Source organism: Leptidea sinapis, chromosome 43 (assembly GCF_905404315.1).
Source record: "Leptidea sinapis chromosome 43, ilLepSina1.1, whole genome shotgun sequence".
Classification (NCBI taxonomy): Eukaryota; Metazoa; Arthropoda; class Insecta; order Lepidoptera; family Pieridae; genus Leptidea; species Leptidea sinapis.
In genome coordinates, this window is record NC_066307.1 from 6,442,723 (window position 1) to 6,467,921 (window position 25,199).

General features: G+C 35.4%; 1 protein-coding gene across 2 annotated transcripts in view; it reads left to right on the forward strand.

The window, feature by feature from the left end:
• LOC126976996 (zinc finger protein jing homolog) overlaps nucleotides 1–25,199 on the forward strand; it is a 193,770-nt gene that overhangs the window by 140,344 nt on the left and 28,227 nt on the right. Inside the window, exon 1 of one of the 2 annotated variants that reach the window (XM_050825626.1) lies at nucleotides 5,447–5,681. The exons of the other annotated variant lie outside the window; for it this stretch is intronic. Coding sequence (XP_050681583.1) covers nucleotides 5,665–5,681 — 17 coding nt within the window. The 5' untranslated portion in view covers nucleotides 5,447–5,664. Of the gene's footprint in view, nucleotides 1–5,446; nucleotides 5,682–25,199 lie in introns of those variants that run through there. 2 annotated transcript variants of the gene reach the window in all.

The following is a 25,199-nucleotide window of genomic DNA, read 5'->3' on the forward strand; positions in this document are numbered from 1 at the left end:
TACAGTTGGGGAATAGCCCGCGAATACCTGAAGTACTAACAATAAAAGAAACGCTACCTACGTGCTCGACGAGAAGTTAGAAGGGAAAACTTTATCAAGGAGAGGTTAATAAAACGAAGTACAACTGGCCAACGATAGAAACTCTCTCAGTCCACTCGAGCCCAGTTTACCCCGTTAGGGTCAGCGAGCCTGAAGATGTATTTATTCACTTTAAAAACATCTGTTCCATTCCATATACATACTGCATTCTCTGGCAGTACCAGAGAATGCAGTAATAAGATGTGAATAAATATATACTTACGTAAACTCTGATGTTGTAAAATAGTATTTTAATTAAATTATTATTTCTATTTTATAATTTTCGTTTATTTTTGAATAAATACTGTTAATGTTTATTTATTTTCTTAAATAATTTATTTATTTCATAAATAAATAAATGTTGTGTGTTGTGTGGCAAGAGTTTATAAAGACAGAACTGATATCTATATATAGTATCTTAATATCGTAATCCTACTACAATTTTTCTTCGTTCTAATTTTTATGGAGAGAGACACCAATATTGCGAGTACTGTCATATTTTGACAATTTATATGCTAATATGTCAAGATAACATGACTTTAAAGGATCAAATACATACTCTAAGCTTGGTGGTGTTCTTAAACGCGACATTGGCTGAATTGTGGCACCCCTTCCACAAAAGTCAAAATAGGAAGAATAGAATTGACTTGAAAGACACTGGTTATTCGATTACGTATAGACTTACTGCACAAGTTCGCAAATAATATGATTGATGACACATTCTTGGGTATCGATCATGGTTTTGGTGACATCTGTAATTTTTTAAGTTGAAATATTTTCAGATATATTTGATTTTTTTATTAACTAACGAACGGGATAGTGGGTCGATCCGATAATTGATGCATTTTTCACAGCTTGAGTTGTTTATCGTAAACTGTACAGAAATTGGTGTAATAGGCAAGTTCGATCACTTGGCATCAAGTGAGCCCCATTTTTCATCAGTCACAGACTACCAGTGGGAGGCTCCTTTGCATATGATGCCGGCTAGATTTTGGGTACCACAACGGCGCCTATTTCTACCGTGAAGCAGTAATGTGTAAGCATTACTGTGTTTCGGTCTGAAGGGCGCCGTAGCTAGTGAAATTACTGGGCAAACGAGACTTAACATCTTATGTCTCAAGGTGACGAGCGCAGTTGTAGTGTCGCTCAGAATTTTTGGGGTTTTTCAAGAATCCTGAGCGGCACTGCATTGTCATGGGCAGGGCGTATCAATTACCATTAGCTGGACGTCCTGCTCGTCTTGTCCCTTATTTTCATTAAAAAAAAGACTAAAAGTTGGTAGGTCATATTAAACTCCTTTACAAAACAAATCTCTTTCTAAAACAGATTAACTGTGATTATAATGCAAAGAATGTAATCTGTATCACATTATGTTTGTTACCTATATAACAGAACATAGAACTATCGTTGAATTGTAACACATGATATTTTCCACTCCGACAGGAAATTAAGTATTAGCTATCGGAACGCTACAAATGAAGGTAAACGTGTTATACATATAAGTAGATAACTAGATATATATGATGATACATTGTGTTTCAACAAATACATAGAAATGCACTTGAGAGTCGCATGGCCGGCTGCGAGGTGCTCCGAGTATGATAAATGAAGGGAGACGTCAACCCCGCACTAATTCTTTCCACTGCGTCCGTGAAGGGAGAACTGTGGCCGAGTGTATGACAGCAATGGGAATGGACACAACTGCAAGTGGTAATGCACCATGTATTGTTTGATTACAGGAATTAATCGTCCACATTTGTTAATTAATGCTGCTGGCTTCACTTGATGTATTGGAAAGTGTTGGTTAGAATAAATAATGGAATCTATTTGAATTAAGAATATTTATATTGACAATAGTCATTATGTAATAATAGCGATCGATGCCAGTTGATGATCAGCCAATGAGATGTTATTACCTAATTTCAGTAGAAATACTACTAACAGTAGAAATAGACAAAACGAAGCCGAATCTTGCAAACTTAATTATAACTTCACGGTCCTTTTTTGAACTTAATAGGTCATAGTTTTTATTTTACCCCAGTCAAATTACCTATACTAGGTAAGGTTTATAATAAGTATTTACGTGACCAGCACTAAGTTGACTTGGTGATTGTAGATGATAGGTACGCCCTGCCCAGTATAATGCGTTGTCGCAAAGATATCGTCGCAAAAAAAATCTAACCCTAAGCAGACCCGCGATAGCGCTCTTCATCTTGAAATATAAGATGTTAATTTTCATTGACCTTCAAATCTATAAACAAATATTGCTTGCACGCTATTGCTTGATGGCAGTGAAAGGCGTCGTTTGGTTTTACAACTTGCTGGCATCCTTTGCATGTAAAAAACGAACAGAAAGTATGTAACGTCTTAAAAAATGTAAATATTGTTGGGTTATATGAAGCCCTTGTCACGCTGCATTGAACAAGTGATCATTATAAAGCTTTGTTAGTATATTTCCATTCGATTTGCAATTCAAAATAATATTAAATACGCATCATATTGGGCACGGGGTGTTAACAAAAGGAATGAAATAACTTTACATAATGAATCATGTGTCCGAGCCGGAAAGGTTAAACAGAGAACAAAGAATTACGTGCGCAAAGGATTTGTTGGGATTCGCTTCCGAGAAAACAAAGTTAGAGGCCGAGTTATCATACTTTGATGTGGACAATTTAATTGTACCCACGCCGCGCTTACCTAGCGTGCCATAATCACGAGGATACCGGAGACTCTGTAGCCGGCAGCGGCGAAGCCTCGGCCAGAATACGCAAACAGGTGTCCTCTGTATTTGCATATAAATAGAGTTCCTGCTTAACTGTATCTCTCCTGTCTCTTTCCCGCCTGCTTCGTGAGCACTTGTGGGAGAAGTGTCGGAATTAACCACTATGAATCTATTTGTGAACGAACTAATACATTATATTAAATTATGTACAATGTATCTACCATGTTGGTACTCGATGCCCAGGTACATTACGACCGTCCATTGATATACCTACAAATTTAAGATTCTATTTAAATATTATGTTCTCTTTATTGCTTATATTAATTATTATCATCATCCGAATGAGTATTATTATAATTGATTATACAATATATAAATAAGGAATAACAGGCACAAAAGTAATGTTGAGAATTTTCAGGTGTGTCGTGTTGTCATAGTTTGATGAATTTTTCCGGGCCTAAATTGATTATTTGTAACAAGTTTGCAATAACACCATCTTAATATTATTGTCGCATCCGTGAATATCATAAAATAGGATTACTATTGGTCTGTGTCGTCGCAGCCGGTTTTAAAACTCTTCCGTTATTGTGGTTTTTGTACTTGATTCTTACATCATAAGAATGTTGTCCAAGTACCTACGTGAGATGTCTGCGTAGGTGCAGGTGAGATGCTGACGATGTCGTGTCTTTTTTTCTTACCAATAAAATTGCTTAGATAAAGGATTTTTTTTTCGCGGTGTTTAGATTTCTGCGTCTATATCTGCCAGAATAGTATAATGTGATCTAAATCTTTGTCGATTAGTAAACAAGTTAGCCCTTCCGTGGACCACCGTTTCATCAAAAATGAGCAATTAGGTACCTATATTATGATTCATTTTAGATCGTTGCACTCCGACTCATTCGTAACAAGAGACTAATAAACCTTACGTAGTGTATGTTTATTGGTTTACTGGAAATTTGGATTTAACTATATGAAAACAGCTGACACGACTTCGAGATCCAGAAATAAAAATCGAACTCTTCAACCGTTAACGTCAAATCCCGCCAACTAGTTCTGTTATACGAGACTTCTTATTTGTTTTTTTTTTCAAAGCAAACGTTTTCTATTTGTTCCGTCGTCGGCCCTTTTTTGCTGGCCTGCACCGCTCGAAGGTTCAGTGTTTTTTTTACTTCGAACCGGGATGAAGATAGCGGGGCGGGAGGGCACGGGCTTACCCCTCCCCCCGCAGCCGTTTCGTCCTTGGCCCGAGCGTTCACCTTGGCAAGCGTTGCCTCAACACAGGTAACAAAGTTCCGCGAACTACGTTATTTCTATGGCACTCCGCCGAAAGTGGATTCTATCTGAGGGCCAACCTTACTGAGAATAATGTAATGAAATATCAACTAAGTATGAAGCCACCACGCGGTGTGGAACGCTTGAGTGCGTACATTGAAACAATGTCTTAAGATATTAGGGCATGAATAATATGATACCTACTGCACGGTAGCGATCATCGTGGTGGTCGTTCAGGGCTGATGAGTATTTCTGGCGGCTGCGTGCTCTATATACGATATTAACTTACAATCTCCCCGCGTTGATTTTATTGCTGTCATCACCGAGGCAATTAGCGATAAGTGTAAAATTAATATTATAGAAGTACTAATTTGCCAACGCGGAGTTCACTGAATGGTGTGGTTGATATCAATCATATTTTGATTGATTGCAGTTTCTTTAAATGTGTATAATTTAACCGTTATCTGATTGGCTTATCAATCTAAAGCTTAAACACTTTATGGGGTTATACTGAACGAATTAATATACGGCAAAAGAATCAGAAGGGATATTAAATAGATAAAATTTACGTGAACGAATGCGTGGGACAAAAACATAATTTACGTAGCTTTAAGAATATTCGGATTTCTTTCGACGAACCATTTGTTGGATACTTACATACGTTCTTAGAATGAGGTATACATATTAACTATTAAATTTAAGTAGTTTTCACAGAAATCAGATTGATGCTACGATAAAGCTGGCGCATGTGGGGGGTCGTTTGTGAAAGTTTATATCGTATGCGACGGTAGGTACACCGCGGTTATATCTTCAGATTAACAGTCGTATTACTAAGTGCGAGTAAAAGTTTCAAGACGGACGGTATTCTTTATCCAATTCTATTTTTACAGCGTTTTTATGGCGTGTTGCTTGATTTACTGCCACGACTCTAACATTTGTGGCTTGCTGCAGAATATTTTACTTGGGTTATGACCATTTTTAGTGCCTTTAGCGAATGCATGACTGTCTGTGCCAGTTAAATACTAATATCGGACATGTCCTATTTCTGTCGTTTTGGTATATCCAATTAACGTGTCGGTTGGAGTTTCTAGTCGAGCATGGTGCTGGCCAAAGCTCGTGGACCGTAATCTTATCGCATTAGAAGGCCGGACATAGGAAGGGCATTAAATTTGAACGATCGCATCGTGAAGCGACAAGCTCGGGCACAACGAACGCGCCTGAAACCGGTTGCCCTGCCGTAAATAATGGATTAGAGGGGGCACGCGGCGGGGGGGAGGGGAGGGGGGCCGTGGCGCGGCGCACGCACCGGCTGCGCGCGCGAGGGGGGCGGGGCGAGGGGGGACTGCGCCTCCTGTCAGCTGTTGCGCGGCCGGGAGCGCGGCGCAGTGCCGCCAATGCATCGGCGTTTATAGTTCATAGCGCACGTCAGTCGTGTGGACCGCGCCGAGTTACCGTGTGTCCGTGTGGTGGGTGCCTAACTAGTGTGCAGTGTGATCGATCGTGTGTGTGCCATGACGAGGATGTGCAGTGTCGGACCGTCGCGGAGGTGACCGCCACCTCGACCGCTCGGCCACGACGGGATATGACAAGCTATGTTACATCAACAAAGGTGAATCACTACTAGATATCTCGAAATTTAAGTGCTTTATGCCTTTACTAAGAGCGCCGAGCCATGCCTCTGTCGGCTGCGGTGAACACGATATCTACGGAGCCGTCAGTTTCCCTATAAACTTTGCCAGTCTCTTAGATAAATTCAAAGTAACACAAAAAGTCCCAGTCACCCCGAGCAGGCTGTGAACGTTTTTTGCAGTTAATGTCGCTGTTCGGTTGGGACTGGGGGACCTATTGTGTGCTTTTTAATGCATATTTTTATCTTCGATTTTTGTACACGTTTGTTAAAATAATAAAATGTTACCTTGTCGATTGACTTGGGAAGTTCAATCCATTTAAATTATTTACATCGTTATTTTGTGAACACTCACCTTACCTTATTAAGTATTTTAATATGAACATTTTTTGTACATATCTGTGTACCGCTAAAATAAAATAAAAGACGTGTTAAATGAAAACGAGGAAAATATGACTCTATCATGATTTCCAATCAAATCGAAGGAAGATATTCTTTTTAATATTTATTAGGAAACTGCATTTGCTAAATTAGTGTTATGTTAAATTACTTTTAAAGTATCCACTGGTTTACGGTAGATATGTGGATACCTACATATCACTGAGTGGCAAGCATTTTGCGATTTAAAATTTTAACAGAAAGTACCTTACAGTTCCTATTAGCTATATTATATCATAAACAGTATACCTAATTGACCAAGTCTGAACTGCCACTCACTGTTCAAATCGAACAACAGATAGGTATGCATCAAATTTTATTGTGTAGTGATTTCATTGAAATAGCTAGTCCGTACGTTGGTATGTGAACAGTTATTTATTGTTAATTAAGGGCATATTCAAAATATATTTAAACAGTATAGGCGAGACCTAAGCGCGAGAACTTTCAACAAATAGCAAGTCGGCAAAATCGTCCAATAAATAGAGAAAAAATAATAATTTGGCAAATATATTTCCCTGAAAATTTTTACTTGAATACCTTCAGTCCAAGTTATTTGTTTATTAACGAACGAATATACTTATAGAATTATGAATATGTCGAGAAGTAGAATGGCCGAGTACTATAGATAATTAAACCTCTGAAGAATCTTCCAATTAGTCTGCAGTGTATTATCCTAATTCAGCGATGGTTTGGTGTTTGGAGTGAATGAACCGTATTCTTGTGAAAAAGTAACAAAATATAAAATATCGGCACGACATGTGTATCGAGGATAGGATTTTTGAGAATGCGGTTTGGCCTCTTTTTAACTCCAAACTTGGAAACGACCGTTTCTGACTTCATCAGCACGGAAGACTGGCTGTCATGTAGACTATACCTGATAATGGTTTATAGTCAGTTTATAGAATATGGCATGCTCTAAACGCCCTAAAACTGATACCTAATTGGCATTTTGAGTGTTTTAAGCCTATTTATTATATTCATGTATATTATATACTAACGGATACCTAAAGTAATAAATGTTTTTTGCAATAGAAATACAAATCTTTTCTATGTAATTATGGTTAGAGTATGCATTCCTATAACATGTAGGTAATAATCGACAATCATATACCTTAAATTCATGTTTTTTAAATTAAAAAACTTATACTTCTACTAATCATCAATATTGTAGTAAAACATTTTAATTACGTACATATAATATTACACTCACTATTAACGCCAGCTCACGGGGATGATGTAGATCGCAAGCGTTTTTTTTAGAATTATATTATACAGGCTAGCAAAGAGCTCATGAATGTGGTTGTTATGTACAAAAATAATTATTTCACGGTATGATAATGGAGTTGAAGATTCGGAGATAAGCGGGTTCTAACAAGGAAAAATATCTAACATTCGTGTAGATTATTTGAACATATAATAATTTATTGATACTCACGTATAATCAAATTTTTAATTATTCGTCTAGTTGGATGTGATCGGTGTTAAATGTCTCGTAGAAAGCGTCGTTAGAAGACATGACTTTTATTTGATCTCAAAGATAAATTTGATTGTCTTGTTGCTTATAAACAAACACGAAATTGGTGACACACCGCAAGTGAGCTGCGAATCTAATTATTATTATTATTAATAATACCTACATGACACCCCTGTGATAAGGGTAGGCAACCCTGCTGTAGTCGTTCGCCGAGCAGAGGGTTTCGCCCCATCGCAGAGGCAGACAAAAACTCACCATCTTTAAAAATTGAGACGATAAATGTTGATAATTATGACTGGTAGAGTTTTAGTCACAAAGGCTGATTGTATTATATTATTATATCTCAGTGCGTAGAAATTGTGTACCAAAGAGAACAGATTTATGAGTGAAAAGAGATAGGGCTGTAGACTGTAGATAGGCACAGGAATGGAGCAATCTTATTTATCTATTTACGTTTATTAATAGGACAAATTGAGTTATTTCAATAGACTAAACGAATAAGACATATTGCCGGCGTTTCGATAGATTGTACGCTCAATGTAAGGTACCCGTGATATCTTTATATGAAAATTAAAAGCTTGTGACACTTGTGACGTTAGGAAAATATCCAAATTGGGAGTAAGTTTCTTCAGAACACACTGTACTGTAAACCGAAAATACAAGAGAACATACAGAGAAAAGACAATCGAAATTCATAGACATAAGCTATAATTTGATGAAAGCGAATGAAATATGTTGTTGCTAAAGTCCCTCAAAACTAAAAGTACGTTTGCAAGTATACAGTATAATGTATGTATAACGCGCGGCTTGACTTATTAATAAAAAAATAAATTCAATAATATCTATATTATGTATATACGAAATCAAATTATGAATGCAAGAAAATAATAACTGGATGAATATATAATCTTCTTAATATATATAAATTACTTGACACGTTGTTTGTCCGCGATGAACTCCTAAACTAATAAACGGATTTAAATGGGGATTACTTAATGGAGTGCAGTTTGGTCCAACTTGAGAGATAGGATAGTTTTTATTTCGATTTTGGACCCATAATTGTTTTTATTTCCAAAATTTGTTTTGTATGGACATATTTTCTTTAAGAGAATTTATTGACGCACAGTTTGACAGTTCTGCTGTGAAACAATTTAATTATAGTTGACAACAGGGAGCAATGACGGTCTATACATAATAATTATAGAAACCATACTTTATTTATTATGTACAGAACAACGTCTGTCGGGTCAGCCAGTATATTATAATTATAAGATAATTACATATACTATATAATAATAATTACGAGGATACAGAAAACCTTATAGAACTTAAGTAAAACGTTAAATATAGTGTTGTTGTATACGAACACACAAACACAAGTGATACATACACACCTGCACCACACACGCTCACAGTTTTATACGATACTCATACGAATCAACTTTTGTCGATCGTTACTTTTATTTTATAATACTTTTTTATGTACTTGCTTATACATATGTTATGTAAGTATCTTTTTTTTTGCTATGGGCTACTGCAGGCATTTCATGCTTAAAAGAAGACCCCAACACTAATGTTGTATGTTTTTCCAATGATATAAATTATTCAAGGCCCGACTGCAAGCAATATCAGTTTTTTTATAAATGAATGTAGAAATTGTTAACTCGGACTTAGCTATTTTAGTTCTATAGATATACCTGAAGTTAACGGATTAACTATCTAACCTTAAAAGCATATTTTTTAAGTGAAAAGTGCTCTGTGTGTTCTGAGCATTTTATTTTGTTGTCACGCATCCCATTATTTTCTGTTCTTCCTGATAATTTAACGTTATTAACGTTATATTATTACGCTTTAACATGTGTTTCGATTTTTTACCCACCATGTTAACGTTAAAGTGAATTTTCTCTTGTAAAGCTCGTCTATACTCTCACCTTTTACAATAAAAATAAACATTTACAAGGTGTAGTAGTGGTGTTGATGGTGCAAGGTAAACTATCACATGGTTACTGTGCGTTAGAGGCTCACTCGAGCTATTCGAGAGCGTGCACCTTCCTTAAAGGTCGGCAACGCTCCTGTGATTCCTCTGGTGTTGCAAGAGATTGTGGTCCGCGGTGATTACTTAACAACAGGTGACCCGTACGCTCGTTTGTCCTCCTATTCCATAAAAAAAAATTAAAATTACCCTGAAACGTTGAGCGGACCTAATACCCTAACACATGGTCGGATTTGGTCCGGCCGATTCATCGGGTGCGGTCTGGTACCGCACTATATTCGACGGTATGTCGCATTGTCCATCGCACAAAATCATTATTACTACCGACCCGACTGAGTACGGCGGACCAATTGGTGCGAGGCGTCCACCCACGCACACCGGACCGTCTATGGTCCGGCAGTACCAAATCCGACCATGTGTTTAGGCTATAAGTGGTACATTTGTCCTATTGTCACACCTAGATACACAAATGTCACTTGACTCTGCATCGGCGGCAGGTGCTCGCAGGCACCTTGCAGTACATAAAAAATGTTTCATTTTAATTGAATTTCACATGGTCGGATTTGGTCCGGCCGATTCATCGGGTGCGGTCTGGTACCGCACTATATTCGACGGTATGTCGCATTGTCCATCGCACAAAATCATTATTACTACCGACCCGACTGAGTACGGCGGACCAATTGGTGCGAGGCGTCCACCCACGCACACCGGACCGTCTATGGTCCGGCAGTACCAAATCCGACCATGTGTTTAGGCTATAAGTGGTACATTTGTCCTATTGTCACACCTAGATACACAAATGTCACTTGACTCTGCATCGGCGGCAGGTGCTCGCAGGCACCTTGCAGTACATAAAAAATGTTTCATTTTAATTGAATTTATTTATATATTCCTTACACATGCCTTATTTACTGCTCCATCTGTGACTAATTGTATAATAATATATTGTATGTTATGAAGGCTCTTGAGACTATTGCGTTCAATTTGCTAACTGCGTACAGGATGTCTCGTTTTCTGTGTTATTTTACATAACGCTAGAGCGTGCATTTAGAAAAAAAAATAAAGGTAATATATTGGTATGTAAAAAATGATAAATGAACGAAATAATTTAACATTAAAGTTAGCCTGTTTTTTTTTGTAAATATACAGATGTTTTTAAATTTAGAATAAAAATCTAAAATCTGAATTTTTTTGTACCTACCGAAATTGTACCTACAATAAATAGTACCTAATAAAAATAAATTCAGTTGTATAGGTAAATGTAAGTTCCTAACATCAGATGACTCGAATACTCGTTTGTCTCATTTCTATGAACAAAAATCGTTTTCTTAATATAATGATGACTAGAATTTTAAAAGAAATTATCATAGATACGTCATGCGTATGTTAATGGTAAAAAAAATACATCTTAGATATAAATATGTGAGTTTAATAAATATATATTTTGAAATTTTGTGATATGACTCTTTAACTGGGTCTCATTCAATACTAACCAAATAAGTGCACAGTAGTTTTCACTTTAAAAATAACTTCATTAACGAATGTCAATTATAATATTGTTATTGTTAAAATAATCATGTTGACGCAGATGATAATTTTAAGTCGAGGACATTGTAAAGGCCATCCTCATAGATGTATATTATTAGTGTACTAGAACGAGAGAGTTTATAATAGTTCGGTCCGAGGTTCGCGAAAATATTACAATGTAGAACAGATGTTATCGTCGATCATTACGCGCTCGACAATGTCAACGAACTGTTACGGCGGCACGATGTTTCAATGTCAACCGCCGATTTCGTGTCGGCTGTGGAGTGTGAACTACTGAGCTGCTGGCCCAATGAATCATCACATCATCAGCTATTGTAGAGTATTCAACCAACCAGAGGTGGCATAAGAAGCCGGTTTCCGTCTGATAAATGAGATTATAATAATCTAGGTGTCTTGCTAAATGAGTTCCAGTGTAGCAACTTACAAAACCTAATCCGTGACGCAATAGTTATGAATTCCCTCTATTTTTTTTATGGTAAAAGGAGGATAAACGAGCGTACGGGTCACCTGGTGTTAGTGATCACCGCCGCCCACATTATCTTGCAACACCAGAGGAATCACAGGAGCGTTGCCTTGGAATGGAATGTTCTATGTTGGAACTTTACATGCACTAATTCAGCGTTGCATTATTTATGGATGTGTTCATAGACTTGTTCCTAAAGGTTCCGTGACCAAAGGGTAACCAACGCGGGAACTCTTACCGTGTGTCTGTCAGCAGATTGTATATCTCATTAATTGAAATAGTAGATACTACACTGGAAATATAACTATTGCCGCTATGACATTGCATAATTAAATCCAAGATGGCGAATTCTTAGACGAAGGCCTCTAAAAGGGTTCATAAAATAGATTTAAATTTCTTACCGAATTTCCTGTTTAATAAGTACCTAGTGTACATAATGTACATAAGGCTGGCATTTTTGGCTATGGGTGACAGTTTATATTAAAAAGGCAAACGCAAATCGGCTTGTCTTATGGAAAGCCAGGTCATACCAATACCTTCGATACCAGAGGTCTAAAAAATTGAGTCACTTGCCTTCATGTGTAATTTACTCACATAATAATATGTAATATCTGTAAGTATTGCGTATAATATATTATAAGTAATGCGTGATTCATGCGACTACACTACATCTCTGTTTGGTTGAATACTCAATAGCGCGGGCGATAGGAAGCTAATATAATGATGTAACATCTACATTATTAATTATTTATCGCAGTGTGTGAGATATCGCTCTGTCGCGCGGCCCTGTCGTAACACCTATGCTGCTTGTTGGCTTGCCAGCTACTATACAAATTTTATTATGACTTTATTATCTTGTTTCCTGTTCTTGATTGTATTAATAGGTAGAATTAATTAAGTCTTCTGTTTAAATTTAATTTATTGTTCCTAATTACACGTGGATGTAATAATAAATAATGGCCTTTAAGTTAATTAAGATTTCTTTTAAAATTGATGTAACGTTTTTGCAAGAGATTACAATTAAACCGGATAGATCCCTATTTGTATCGAATACGTATCCATTCTAACAATAGTTCGGTAAAAGATAATTATTATGTGTGTGTGTATGTTCGTATATTATTCAGTATTACACTCACACAGCCCCAACTCTGCGTCAGGCTTTGTTTTTTCCGTACTGCCTTTAGAAACTCTACGTCCCGTATTTTGTATGCATCTCTCGTACAAAACAAAAAGTGCTCGTTTATTGGACAATATAATCTTCAGCGTTTTATATTTGTACATTTACGTGCATGAAACCGGTTATATGGTGGACCGGTTTTATCTCTGATCGGTGATATTGCTTTGGTAATATTTTTTGCTGCGCTTAATACTGATGTTGCGTTACCTTTTTTGTTTCCAAACTTCGGAAGTGAATGGGATATATATGTTTTGTATGTGTTTTAATTTTTTGTGTTGTCTAAGTTTGCGAAAAAGACATGTGTCTTCTTATTGATCTTCGATTTATAAATGACGTATTTGTTTTTTAATTAAATTAATGTATCGAAATCTAAACACAATCATGATGGTCTAGCTTGGCTTATATGTGATTTAGCGAAATTGTTTCTTGATGTTGACTCTACTTGTGGCGTCACCTAATGCTAATGTTTGTTATTATTTTTTTAATCAATGTAAGAAAATAAGTGTTATATACAGCCATTAGTTTGGCTTGAACTTGAAATAGTTTTTTAAACCGAATAGTGCAATTTAACTAAATCTGATCTTGCGGGGGTAAAATTTTCAGTTGCATATTTTTGCTTTATGTTACTCGAGATTCGTAATGCTAAACAACTATTTTGCGGATTGCAAAGAAATGTTTGAATTAAGTCTTAAGGCTGACATGTCCATCACTTAATCAGTTTATGATTAATAGAAAAAATGTGATGACAACATTACCATTGCAAGCTATGGTGTTGTTCGTATAGTATGCTTAAGCTCACCAAACTTTTATTACTTACTAGCTGATACCCGCGACTTCGTCCGCGTACACATTTGACTGAGCACGTAGTTCTTATAAAAATCGCTGTTTCTTAAAACTTTAATAATTTTATATATTAATCGTATAATTATTTGATAAGAGCCAAATATCTAAGGAATAAAACTTAGATGATTTTATTGAAATCTCTCCAGTAGATTTTCCGTGATGCGAGCAAGAATTAAAACCACTATCGTTTTATTTATATACCTGGTCCTGCCATAAATACTGAAGCAAAGATAAAAGAAGTTTTCTATTGCTAATAACATTTCTTACTTTAACAGTGTGTTGGTTTTATACATAAATATAAAACAATTTAAAATATAAAAAGCTTATTCGATGCGGTCTACATTGGCTGCAAAACATTCCTTTAAACTTTGAAGCCAGTTATTAATAGAAGTACGCACTCTTTCCATGGGAAAATTCTTCACAGACAATCGTACGGATTGTTTGGGGACTCAAAATTATCATGGTGTTTAGAGTATTGGCGCCAATAAGACAAATTTCAATGAACAATCATATAAAAATGACAAATCCAAATTCAAATGTAATATTTTGTTTATTTTTAATTGTAGCAGTATTTATGGCCTGACTAAGTATAGATTGTTTGTTTTTGTTAATAAACGTAGGCATACAAAGTTAAATTATATAATCGTTCATTCATGTTATATCGTAAAGTATGTTGTTGTATTCAACATAACTTGTATCATAGTAGTAGTGGACGTCAATTTAGTTCAATTGCAAATTAATGTTAGGGTGTCGTCACACACTGTATTCAATTATTTAATGGTCAGGTTACATCATCGCTACAATAGTGCGCGTTCAGTGTGTCAGTGACATAAACGATTGTTGTATTATGTGAGCCGGTGTTTGTGTAGTTATACTACAGTACCTACATGATAGTGTGGGTGCAGTACAGTTAGTTCCGCGTGGGATGTAGCGAACGCGGTATCACTCAACCACGACTAGTAATAACATGGCGAGTGTTGATGGATATTTGGACTTAAAAACGGTAATAGCAAGCTATGTTTTTTCTTAAAATAACTGACATGGTATGGTTTATCTTATCAATCTGCCACCATGATTTAACTACAAACATTGTTCTTACCTATATATATATATATAAATGAATTGCTGTTCGTTAGTCTTGCTAAAACTCGAGAACAGCTAGACCGATTTAGCTAATTTTGGTCTTGAATTATTTGTGGAAGTCCAGAGAATAATAAGGTGAATAAATATGAAAATGTTCGGAATTTAAAAAAAAAACAACAATGTTGTTATTCCTTTGATGTGTCCCCCGTTTAGAGAATAGTTTAAAATGAATAACTAATTAGAATCTTTGTATCTGTCTTTCTCAGGAGTGAAAAAAACAAACTTAATTTTAGCTACCTATAGTTGATAGATTAACAACAGTTGATGAGGATACTATGATGGCAATACAACGTTTGCTGGGTCAGAATAATCCATAAAAATACCAAATAGAATTGAATGTAGGTACACTATAATGTGTTTCCACATTCAGTCAAATTATTTGTCAATTGACAGGTTAAGAACTTTGTCCAGACTCAAATATATTATTATGTTTTAAGTCGGGCCATCGGTCGTGTAGTGTGTGTCGTGATTAAGAGCAGCTGCCTTATTGGGAACGTATCGATCCAAATAAAATGTTGATTTATCGTTGACATTAACGTTGAACACTTCTCACACTCTGAAATATTATGTTTTACCGAGTGTGGACAAGTATGTTAAATACGAGTGGGGGACGTATACTTTCAGTATAACATCATCTAATCTTGATTAAGTGCTTTGTGTGTAATGATACTTAATTTTTTTTATGTTAATGCATGTGGATGTTCTCATTAGAGGGTCTCGTTAATAATATTATGGTTAATTAACCGTCTCATCATAACTTGTTTTTTAATGAAAATACGGGACGAGACGAGCATGTCGTTCAGCTGATGGTTATTCATACGCCCTGCTAATTGCAATGCAGTGCCGCTCCGGATGCTTGAAAAACCCATATATTCTGAGCGGCCGCGACAGTACAATTGCGCTCGTCACCTTGAGACATAAGATGTTAAGTCTCATTTGCCCAGTAATTTTACTAGCTACGGCGCCCTTCAGACCATAGGAATAGGCGCCGTTGTGGTATCCATAATCTAGCCGGCATCCTGTGCAAAGAAGCCTCCCACTGACAGACTATAACTGGTGGTATATCCTGATGAATGCCAGTTTTGCATTAATGTAACTCCACTGCTTGTTGTGATACTGTTTGGATGTTTGTGTTAGGTTGTCCATGTTACACGGAAGTCACGGAAGCGGTGTCTTTGCGGAAACCTATAGAAAATAATATATAACTGTCTAATAGCCTAAACTAGTGATCGGATTTGGTACGGCCGGATGGTTCAGTGAGCGGTGGTCCGGCGTTGTACTCAATACAGTCCGGACGGTAATAATTTTGAGCGATGGACAATGCGAGATACCATCGAATATGGTACGCTACCAGACCGCGTCCGATGTTTCGGCAATACCAAATCCGATCATGTATTTATTATAACTTAGCATTTCATGTGTAGCGAATAAATTCTAAAGTCAAAAGTCAAAGTCAAAATATTTTATTGACATAAAATCAAAAGATTGCTCGTCAAAGTCAATCACAAAAAATACAATTCAGATTCATATATATTAATTACACAAAATTTTAACCATATACATATTTTTTAAAATAATGCAAACCAGTGAAACAATACAAGGCTGAACCATAAAATCCATAAAAAAAACAACTATAATACTATTTAATTCCATATTGTAATATCGTTTACGTAATCTTCAATACTGTAATAAGCCTTCGACATAAGTCTGCGTTTAATAAAAGATTTAAATTTATTTATTGATAATTCAGATACACTTTTTGGTAATTTATTGAAAAATTTAATACCATCGCATGCAAAAGAATTGTTTATTTTACAGAGCCTAGTAGGGGGCACTATAAGCTTGTAGTTATTTCTAGTGTTCAAATTATGTTTTTCGCTTATTTTACTGTATAAATTATAATGTTTATGTACGTGCAGGAGATTGCTATAAATATATTGGCCGTACATGGTCATAGTATTTACTGCTCTTTGGTAAACATAAAAGTACACGATTCATTTTAAGTTGATCACTGTTATACCTAAACCTATATATATTTATGGCATAAATATAGCTACACACTAAACCACGATGGCCTGGCGTGCACAAAAAACTCATCATACAAATTACCCGCTGGTATTAGAAGGGCCTTGCATGTGAAGAAAATGATTAGTTTAATGTTTGCGATGGTATCTGGAAGCATGGGGGTAATAGTGGGGGGGCATTGAACCCTGACCCGCATGCCACGACAGCTCGACCACGACGCGGCCAGATAGACAAACAGACAGACACCGCCGCATTGATTTGATGTGATCGCCGACCCAGCCGTTCTACAATTGTGGATGAAATTAATTTGGCGATGTAGGTACTAGGCAATACCTACCTATAACAATGTCAATCTTATGTTTATCCTTCGATATGAAATATTTTGTAAGGGCTTTAAGTAACTTGTAAAAATAAAGGAAAATATTTGTTGCTGTGAAAGGTTGTAAATATGTATATAATTGTCTTATTGTGAATGTAGGTACATATATGTAATGGGAGATGTATTTGGCTGCGTAAGGTTATAGGAAGTAATCATCATCCTATACTTCTGTACTTAACTTTTGATCTTCAAAGACCTCAGCTAATTAATTAATTTATAATAAAAATATAAATATGGCTGACAGCAATAATCCAGAGTTAAATGTAAATGTTAATAAGAAACGGCCATTTATGAGCCTCCACAAATAGACCTACTCTGTTCCTGTAAAAAAAAAGCTTTATAGGGTTTAAAATAACCCTGGTTGCAAGATAAGTACTAACTTGTTTTCTCTACTGATATAACCATTCTCTGGGGTCGGGCTAAGTGCGATCCAATCGCGGATCTTACTTATATATCGACTTATATATCGACACTGTTATGGACTACTGATGCCGCATATATATATGATCATCATCAGCACAGTGAAATAAAATGATGAATATATTAAACACGATTCATATATTGGATACCTTACAAACTAATTTGTTTTCCATATTTCAGCCATTGTAAAATACACTATTGATTGAAAAGAGCGGCCGTTGAGTTTTTTGTATGTTCTTCCCACGAGCTCACTTTTTCCTAAAATATGGTAGATTTAGTAATTTAAAAGAAATATAATTTATAGTTATGATGATTTATAGGGCGCTTATTTTAAGCCTAATTGAATAAAGTTTATTTCACTTTGACTTTGTACATTTATAATTGCGTTAGGTGTGTCGTGTAACGCGCTTCAAGAGACGGGGTACGTACTCGGGCACCTAGCGAACGCTTGAGCATTCACCAGCCTCGATCGCGGTGACTGTGTTAATTATACACAGGATGTTCACTTCCGCTAATACCCGGGACGCTCCTGCCTACTGGAGACATAGATTATCTATACACAGTCGATATTTAGCACTTGGCTGGTGAGTCTTCATGACAGTGTGGATTTCAGGACACTAGCATTCACGTATAACTTTGATTCTGCTGGCTAACACTTACATTGGCAAAAGGCGATATCACCCTTTTGCTGTTAGTAGTGATTTTCATTATCATAAAGTGTTATGCGAACAATCTTATTGTTATGCAAACAAATTTCTTGTAAGTAATTCTAGTAGGCTTCATAAGATACATAATAGCTTTAAGGGTAAATGTATACGTTTTTATAATAACGTCCCAGCCACTGATCAGGCATTCTCTATAAACAAATTTAAATGTTTTATTAAAAAATGGCTCTGTTGTCACAGGTGAATATCTAAGTGATCGGACATGCTGGGACTAGATTATGATTATTTTATAGCAATAGCAATGACAGTACAGTATTGCATATTTTTATAAAAAAGAGCGCAAAAAAGGAATGATGGAAGAGTTTCTTGCGCCGCTTCTCCTCTCTCAGAGCGACATTTGTTTCTGAAGCGGTAGTAGCATCTAGTATTTTAAAAATGAAATCAAAAATAATTCTAAAGGAATCAATTTTGAGAAAATAATTGCCTTGTATGATTTTTTATGCCTTCACATTTCTACGACTAGAAATACAATATATTTAACTTTTCATTCAACTTAAAACCACAAAACTTGCACAGCTAAACATAATTTATTGTTTCAAGAGCATTAGGTACCCTAATATATTGCTTTACGTAGATTGCATTGATTGAATTGCTGTTTAATTCAGTCTCCAGACAGTCTTTCAAATGAAGTATCCAAACTGTTGCGACCGCGGTGTCGACGCATGCGCGATGACGACCTCTACCAGACTTACTAACGGAAACTCTGTAAAAGCTTCAAAACTTTAAACATTCTAATATTATGGAAAACTCTTCATTTAATCTTCATATTAACAGGAAGCTTAATTCAATAACGTTAGATGATCTTAAAAAATGGACAATTAATTTGTATGAATTATATTTATTACCCAGATAAAAGTTATATTATTACCGAATAGTATAATTAAAAACAAACATGATTCGCTTTGTGTATTTATTTTGTCCTGTTATTCTGTCCTGTTTCGAAGTGAGTTCTGATTTATTTTGTGGTTCCGTATACAATTAGTATAAATAATTTAAATATCTTTAGAAAGTACTAATAAGAATTGAAAAGAATGAATTAATGAATGAGATAAAATTATAAGTTTTTTTTAAATAATTATACCCCATTAAATTGTTAATATAAAAACTGTTTATAACTGTATAGTAATAATAATCAGTCTAGTAATAACTTCCTGCATTTGTTTCTTTGTTTCGTTCCACGAACTCGTCTTTGAACCATGAACAAGGTAGTATTATATACTATCGGGTAAAATAGTATTCGTATACTATCGTATGTTATTAAATATGGACACAGTTCATTGAAAATATTAAAAAATTACAAAGCAGATAGGTACCTACGGTATATTTTATTAATTACATCTGTATAAATTGATGCAGAATTAAATCAAATATGTTTTTACCAACATTTCTTTAAATATAAATAAAGACGCGCTTTCTTCTAAATAAAAATTGCGATGATATATTTTGGTACGTTGACAAGAATTAATCCTTTTGTTGAACTGAAAAATTTATTGTTTCAAATGCGTCCATAGTTTGTTGATATAAATCAGGGCTGACATAATACAGCTGCACTTTAAATTTGTCGTGTTATGCTATTGAGCGTAGCGTAAAGTGCAGTGCGGCTGCATTCAATTATTGAACAATTACTCAGTAGTGATACTATAAGACATGTAACACGGCCAAATGGCAATGGTTATATATTTTAATTATTTTAACTGTTAAGATATTTTAAGTTATTGCATAGCTTCTATCGCGGGCCTTGAGCGTGAAGACCGAATCCAGAAATTCCGTAACGAAAATAACCTAACACTTACTAGATGTATATAGATATTTCGGCACGGTCATTACAGTTGCCGTGGAACAGCGGTTATCACGTATGCTTTTTGTGCAGAAGATCCCAGGTTCGAGCCTGGAGCCTACATCTTGATATTTTTATCACGTTTTAATTATTTTTATTATTATGACAAGTATTTTTATTTAGTTTCACCTGTCCCCTTGTCTGTCTGTAATCAAATCTTGCAAGTTAAATTTAACTCACTTTTGCTTTTTTTTAAATAAATTTTATCAAAAAAAAAATAATAAATAAAATGAATAAATAATTATAATTCTATAAGTCGATAAAAATGCTATGCAATAGCTTTACCGCGGCAGTCCCCGAGTGCCACACGTCTTTTTTATTGTTTACTGTATCTTCAACTTACTCTTTGTTTTAACCACTTTTTATGATAGGTATTATTACAATAACCATTAATAATTAATATTAACAGAGTCCGCCACATCGATCCGAGGGGGGCCGCGTGTCGGAGCTTGTGTTACATAATTGTTCTGAAGAATGGCTATTGAATAGGTTATCTATCGTGTTTACAAGAGGCGTTTATCAGCTAGGGCAGTGCACCGCCCTCGGATCGCGACACCACGCTCCGCTAGATAAGCGGATATCGTGTTAAGTCAACATACGTTACGGCTATATACGTTGCTGACACACGTTACGATTGTATATTCAGGCAAAATATCACTCCTTATCTCCATCGTTTACATTGATAGATGTTTCGACAGTTTGAACAATTATTAAATAATTCTCTTTTGGTGCAGATATTTAAATAGACACCTACAGAGTTATTTAGAGATCATTGACCGGGCGTCACATGTATATATTTTTTATTTATGAAAATAAGGGTCGAGACGAGCAGGACGTTCAGCTGATGGTAATTGATACGCCGTGCCCATTACAATGCAGTGCTGCTCAGGATTCATGAAGTACCCAAATATTCTGAGCAGCAGTACAATTGCGCTCGTCACCTTGAGACATAAGATGTCAAGTCTCATTTGCCCAGTAATTTCACAAGCAACGGCGCCCTTCGGATCGAAACACAGTAATGCTTACACATTACTGCTTCACGGCAGAAATAGGCGCCGTTGTGGTACCCATAATCTAGCCAGCATCCTGTGCAAAGGAGTCTCCCACTGGTGAGTGGATATACAAACCACGTATTGTTATCAGCTTCCAAAATTTCGAGTAGTGAATTCCGAGGAAAGAAATGAAATGTGGTCAAGACTTTGAGCACTTGTAGCAATATATTTTACATTAATTTGGATTAATTAGTAAATATTGTATACATAATATATGTCCGCCGTCTATATTTTTGTAGGCAGCTGAAATAAAAAGAATGTTTGTAAATGAATACCAAACCCCGCATCATAAAAAAATGTGTTGTTTTGGTGTGATATTGATAGTGGCTACAAAAAATATAACCGGAAAATTATCATGAATATTTTAAAAGTACTTACCTAGTTAGTACTTACCAATAATCCTACAAACATATTGTACGAAAGGGCTCTAGTGCCCGTTAAACTTTGATATTAAATTCAAAACAGTGTTGTGATGAACGCGATTGATAATTATATTAGATACAAAATAAATATATTTAATAAAGATTCACAACGCAAAAACAATTACATATTTGAATACCTATTGTCTATTTTTTCAATGGAATGATAAAACAATTAGCTGAGTAATTTTAATACCGCTGGCGAGGAATTTATTTTTGAAATATAAAATTGTTCGGAATAATTTAGATAATTAATTTCCGTTACAACTGCTAACTGACTGCCGAACCGAAATAATACCATCATTAGTATACTTTTAAATTGGTTCTAATTTATTAAAACTACTTATATATAACTCATTTATTTTTTATTTACATGTAATAAAAACTTTATGTTTATGTTGTCTGATTAATTAAATTGTTATTATTGTATAGTATTAGGTATTCTAAACGTTTCGATAGAATATATCTGTTCCGGAATAAATTTATGACAGTTTTGTAAAAAACAAGGTGAGCTGACTATGGTAAGGCTTCTATTATAAGTTGAGGCAATCCTTATTCCAGGACAGCTGTTAATTCTTGTCGAACCTGGTTTGATATAACACAGAGGCTTCAATGCGTAAACATTTTAATAGTTATAATGTATTTGGCATTACTATTTGTCGTTTTAATCAGTACCTGGACGACCGAGCCTTAAGAAGGTACAAAACTTAAAAAAAAACTAATAGGACATCTGGATTCGAACCGGGGTCTTCTGCTTTCCGGATCACCCAATGTCCCATCTGAGCTATTACAGTCTTTTATATAGTGGCGAAATTTACCTTTGTGTGTTATTATAGCTGTTTTTCATTAAAACACGGAAAAACTATTATTTTAAAAATTGAAACCTAGGTAGATCGATTTATCGCCCCCGAAATCTCCTGTATACTAAATTTTATGAAAATCGTTGGAGTCGTTTTCAAGATTGAGAATATAATATATAAACACAAGAATTGTTCGCAAATATAATATAATATATATATGTTTATGTACAAGAACTGCTCATTTAAATATATAAGATAAGATTTACTAAATACGTCATTTAGTTTACCAGTGCAGGGTGGTCTATACGTTATTTATGTTTTATTTAAATGTGATCCAATTTATTGTATATTGAATGTACATATTATACGTGAGGCAAATTAAAATTCCATATTTACAATATTTCATTCCGTTTCTTGATACGTTTACCTATATATATACTTTGCTAGAAAACCTCTAGCAAAGTAGGCGCTCTAGATTTGACTAGTCCTAATTACGCTTTAGTCCGACAGCGCTAGGCTTTGAGGTCTAAACATTGAAGTTATATATCGAATATACAATCTGGAGACTGGCTACCGTAGGAATTTAGTATCTAGCGTAAGGAAAGATTTTATCAGTGGGTGTTCAATTGTTTGGTAGTAAATTACGGAACCAAATTAAACGAAATCAACTCTAACACTAGTGCTATTATATTATGTAGGTATGTTCTTAACGAGGTAGGCATTGCCTAATTGCCTATATGATATGCACGCCCCTGTAATAGACATGAATTGCATTGCAAGTAATAAGTGTAAACCGTGTATGAGGAGTGAACAGTACCACACACACACCATCAATCATGACCCGATCCGCGTTCCAGAATAAAGTATACTTGCAGTCATCAAGAGATAAGGGAAACACTACCTGGAATACGGGCCTGTGCTTAAAAAAAAATATACTTACCCCGACGTGCCATGCCGTATCTAGTAGCTCTAAATGCATGTGTTGATAATGTTTACGCGGTTTTTTCATTTCAACCCACTTTGTTCTGTATAGACTCGCAGTACCACCAATATAATACCTACTGTTTATATTGTTTTCTCATGTAAGTGAATATGATCTCTTCTTAATGAGAATAAAGTTCTTTAACCATAAGAGGATGGCTAATGTTGCTGCACTGTTCACACAGCGCTGTTAAAGATAGGAATATTTTGGAAAGTTGTTCTGAACTAATAAGCTCTTGGCTTGGCATGACGTCTAGAAGACCACTGATTGATCAATCACCGACTATATGGTGTTAGCCATAGCTTTCGGCAAGTCAAGGAACAAGGATAGACGAAGGATTTCGCAAGCAAAAAGACTGATTGGCTCCTTTTGTTAAATCAACTGCTTTTATGTACTTACTTCGATGAACTAACGAGTAATGTGCACCAACTTACTCGCTAAATTCACGAAACTAGGTCAAGCTATCGTTTGGTTAACCTACGTGTAAAAATATTAGTAATGACCTTTATAGCTACTAGCAATCACAGATCTTATCGTTTTATATTACTTAGTTCTATGACAAACGGATGTCTGTTCTACGAGTAGCTACCAACTGAAAAAATTATAACTCGTGTGATTAACTATGTTTTTTTCATATGATATGTGCGTAGATTGTTGTAGAAGATGAGAACAGGCTGTATAATTGTTTTGTCCCCCTCGCTGTGCAGAGTTGCCCCCCGTCCTACTCAGCTCACCCCCTGCGGCTGCAGAATGATCCCCGGCACACACCGCGGGGGATGATTACTGATCTGAATTAGCATGCCCTCATTATGTATGCAAGTTGTATATTGTCGTGTTTGTTTGTTCTGTTAATTGGTAGCTTATCTATATCTTATAAACCGCCAATTATACATCCACTTTACCAACTACAAGAATGTTTTCCAATAGTTTAAATATGAATCCACAAATATTTAAAAAAATATTTAGATTAATTTAGTACTACACTAAATCTACAAAAGAATGCTCGAATGCTGAGTTATTTTATACCGTACCTAATGAATCTCTTTCTTTATTGTTTTTTAACATTTGTATTGTTATTTTTTATTTTATTTATATAATATTAATTGTTCATATCTATTGTACTTATAAAAAATTTGGTGGCAGTTTTTCGCAAATAAAAAATTATTATTATTATTAAAAATCGAAAAATAAAAAATATTTTGACAAAAAAACAACCGACTTCAAAAACACTATTCCAAAACAATAGATATAATATGTACTAAAAAGTATAAAAGTAATCGCGTATTTATATACAATCTAATTAATTAATATAATTCTAGTTACGATTATGTAATTTTTGGAGTCGGCATTATTGACTTATAATTTCAGTATAATTTACTTACAATGTAGATTTGAAATATGACAGTTAAAGAGCGTTAACCGATTGCAATTAAGGCACGTTGATGTATTGATCAGTGTTCCGAGTGAACGAGCTACTGCATCGCTTAATGCGATTTAAAATCAATCTCGAAGTCTCGTGCGCTCCATTTCCGAATGATCGTAGCTCTCGTATCGCTCCGGCACGCCGCGCCCGCTACGACTACGGTGACGTTATCTCCGTCAATCCGTCACTGCGCGTTACACGGTTACAGACGACACCGTCCGCGGTACAACTCATTACTTTTGACAGACTTAATGCCAGTTGCACTAAGCATCCTTAAAGTTATATTCATTAAATATAATTCCGTCACTTTCTTTCTCATTTTGACAGCCAAAGATGGCATGTGATATGACGAAATATAA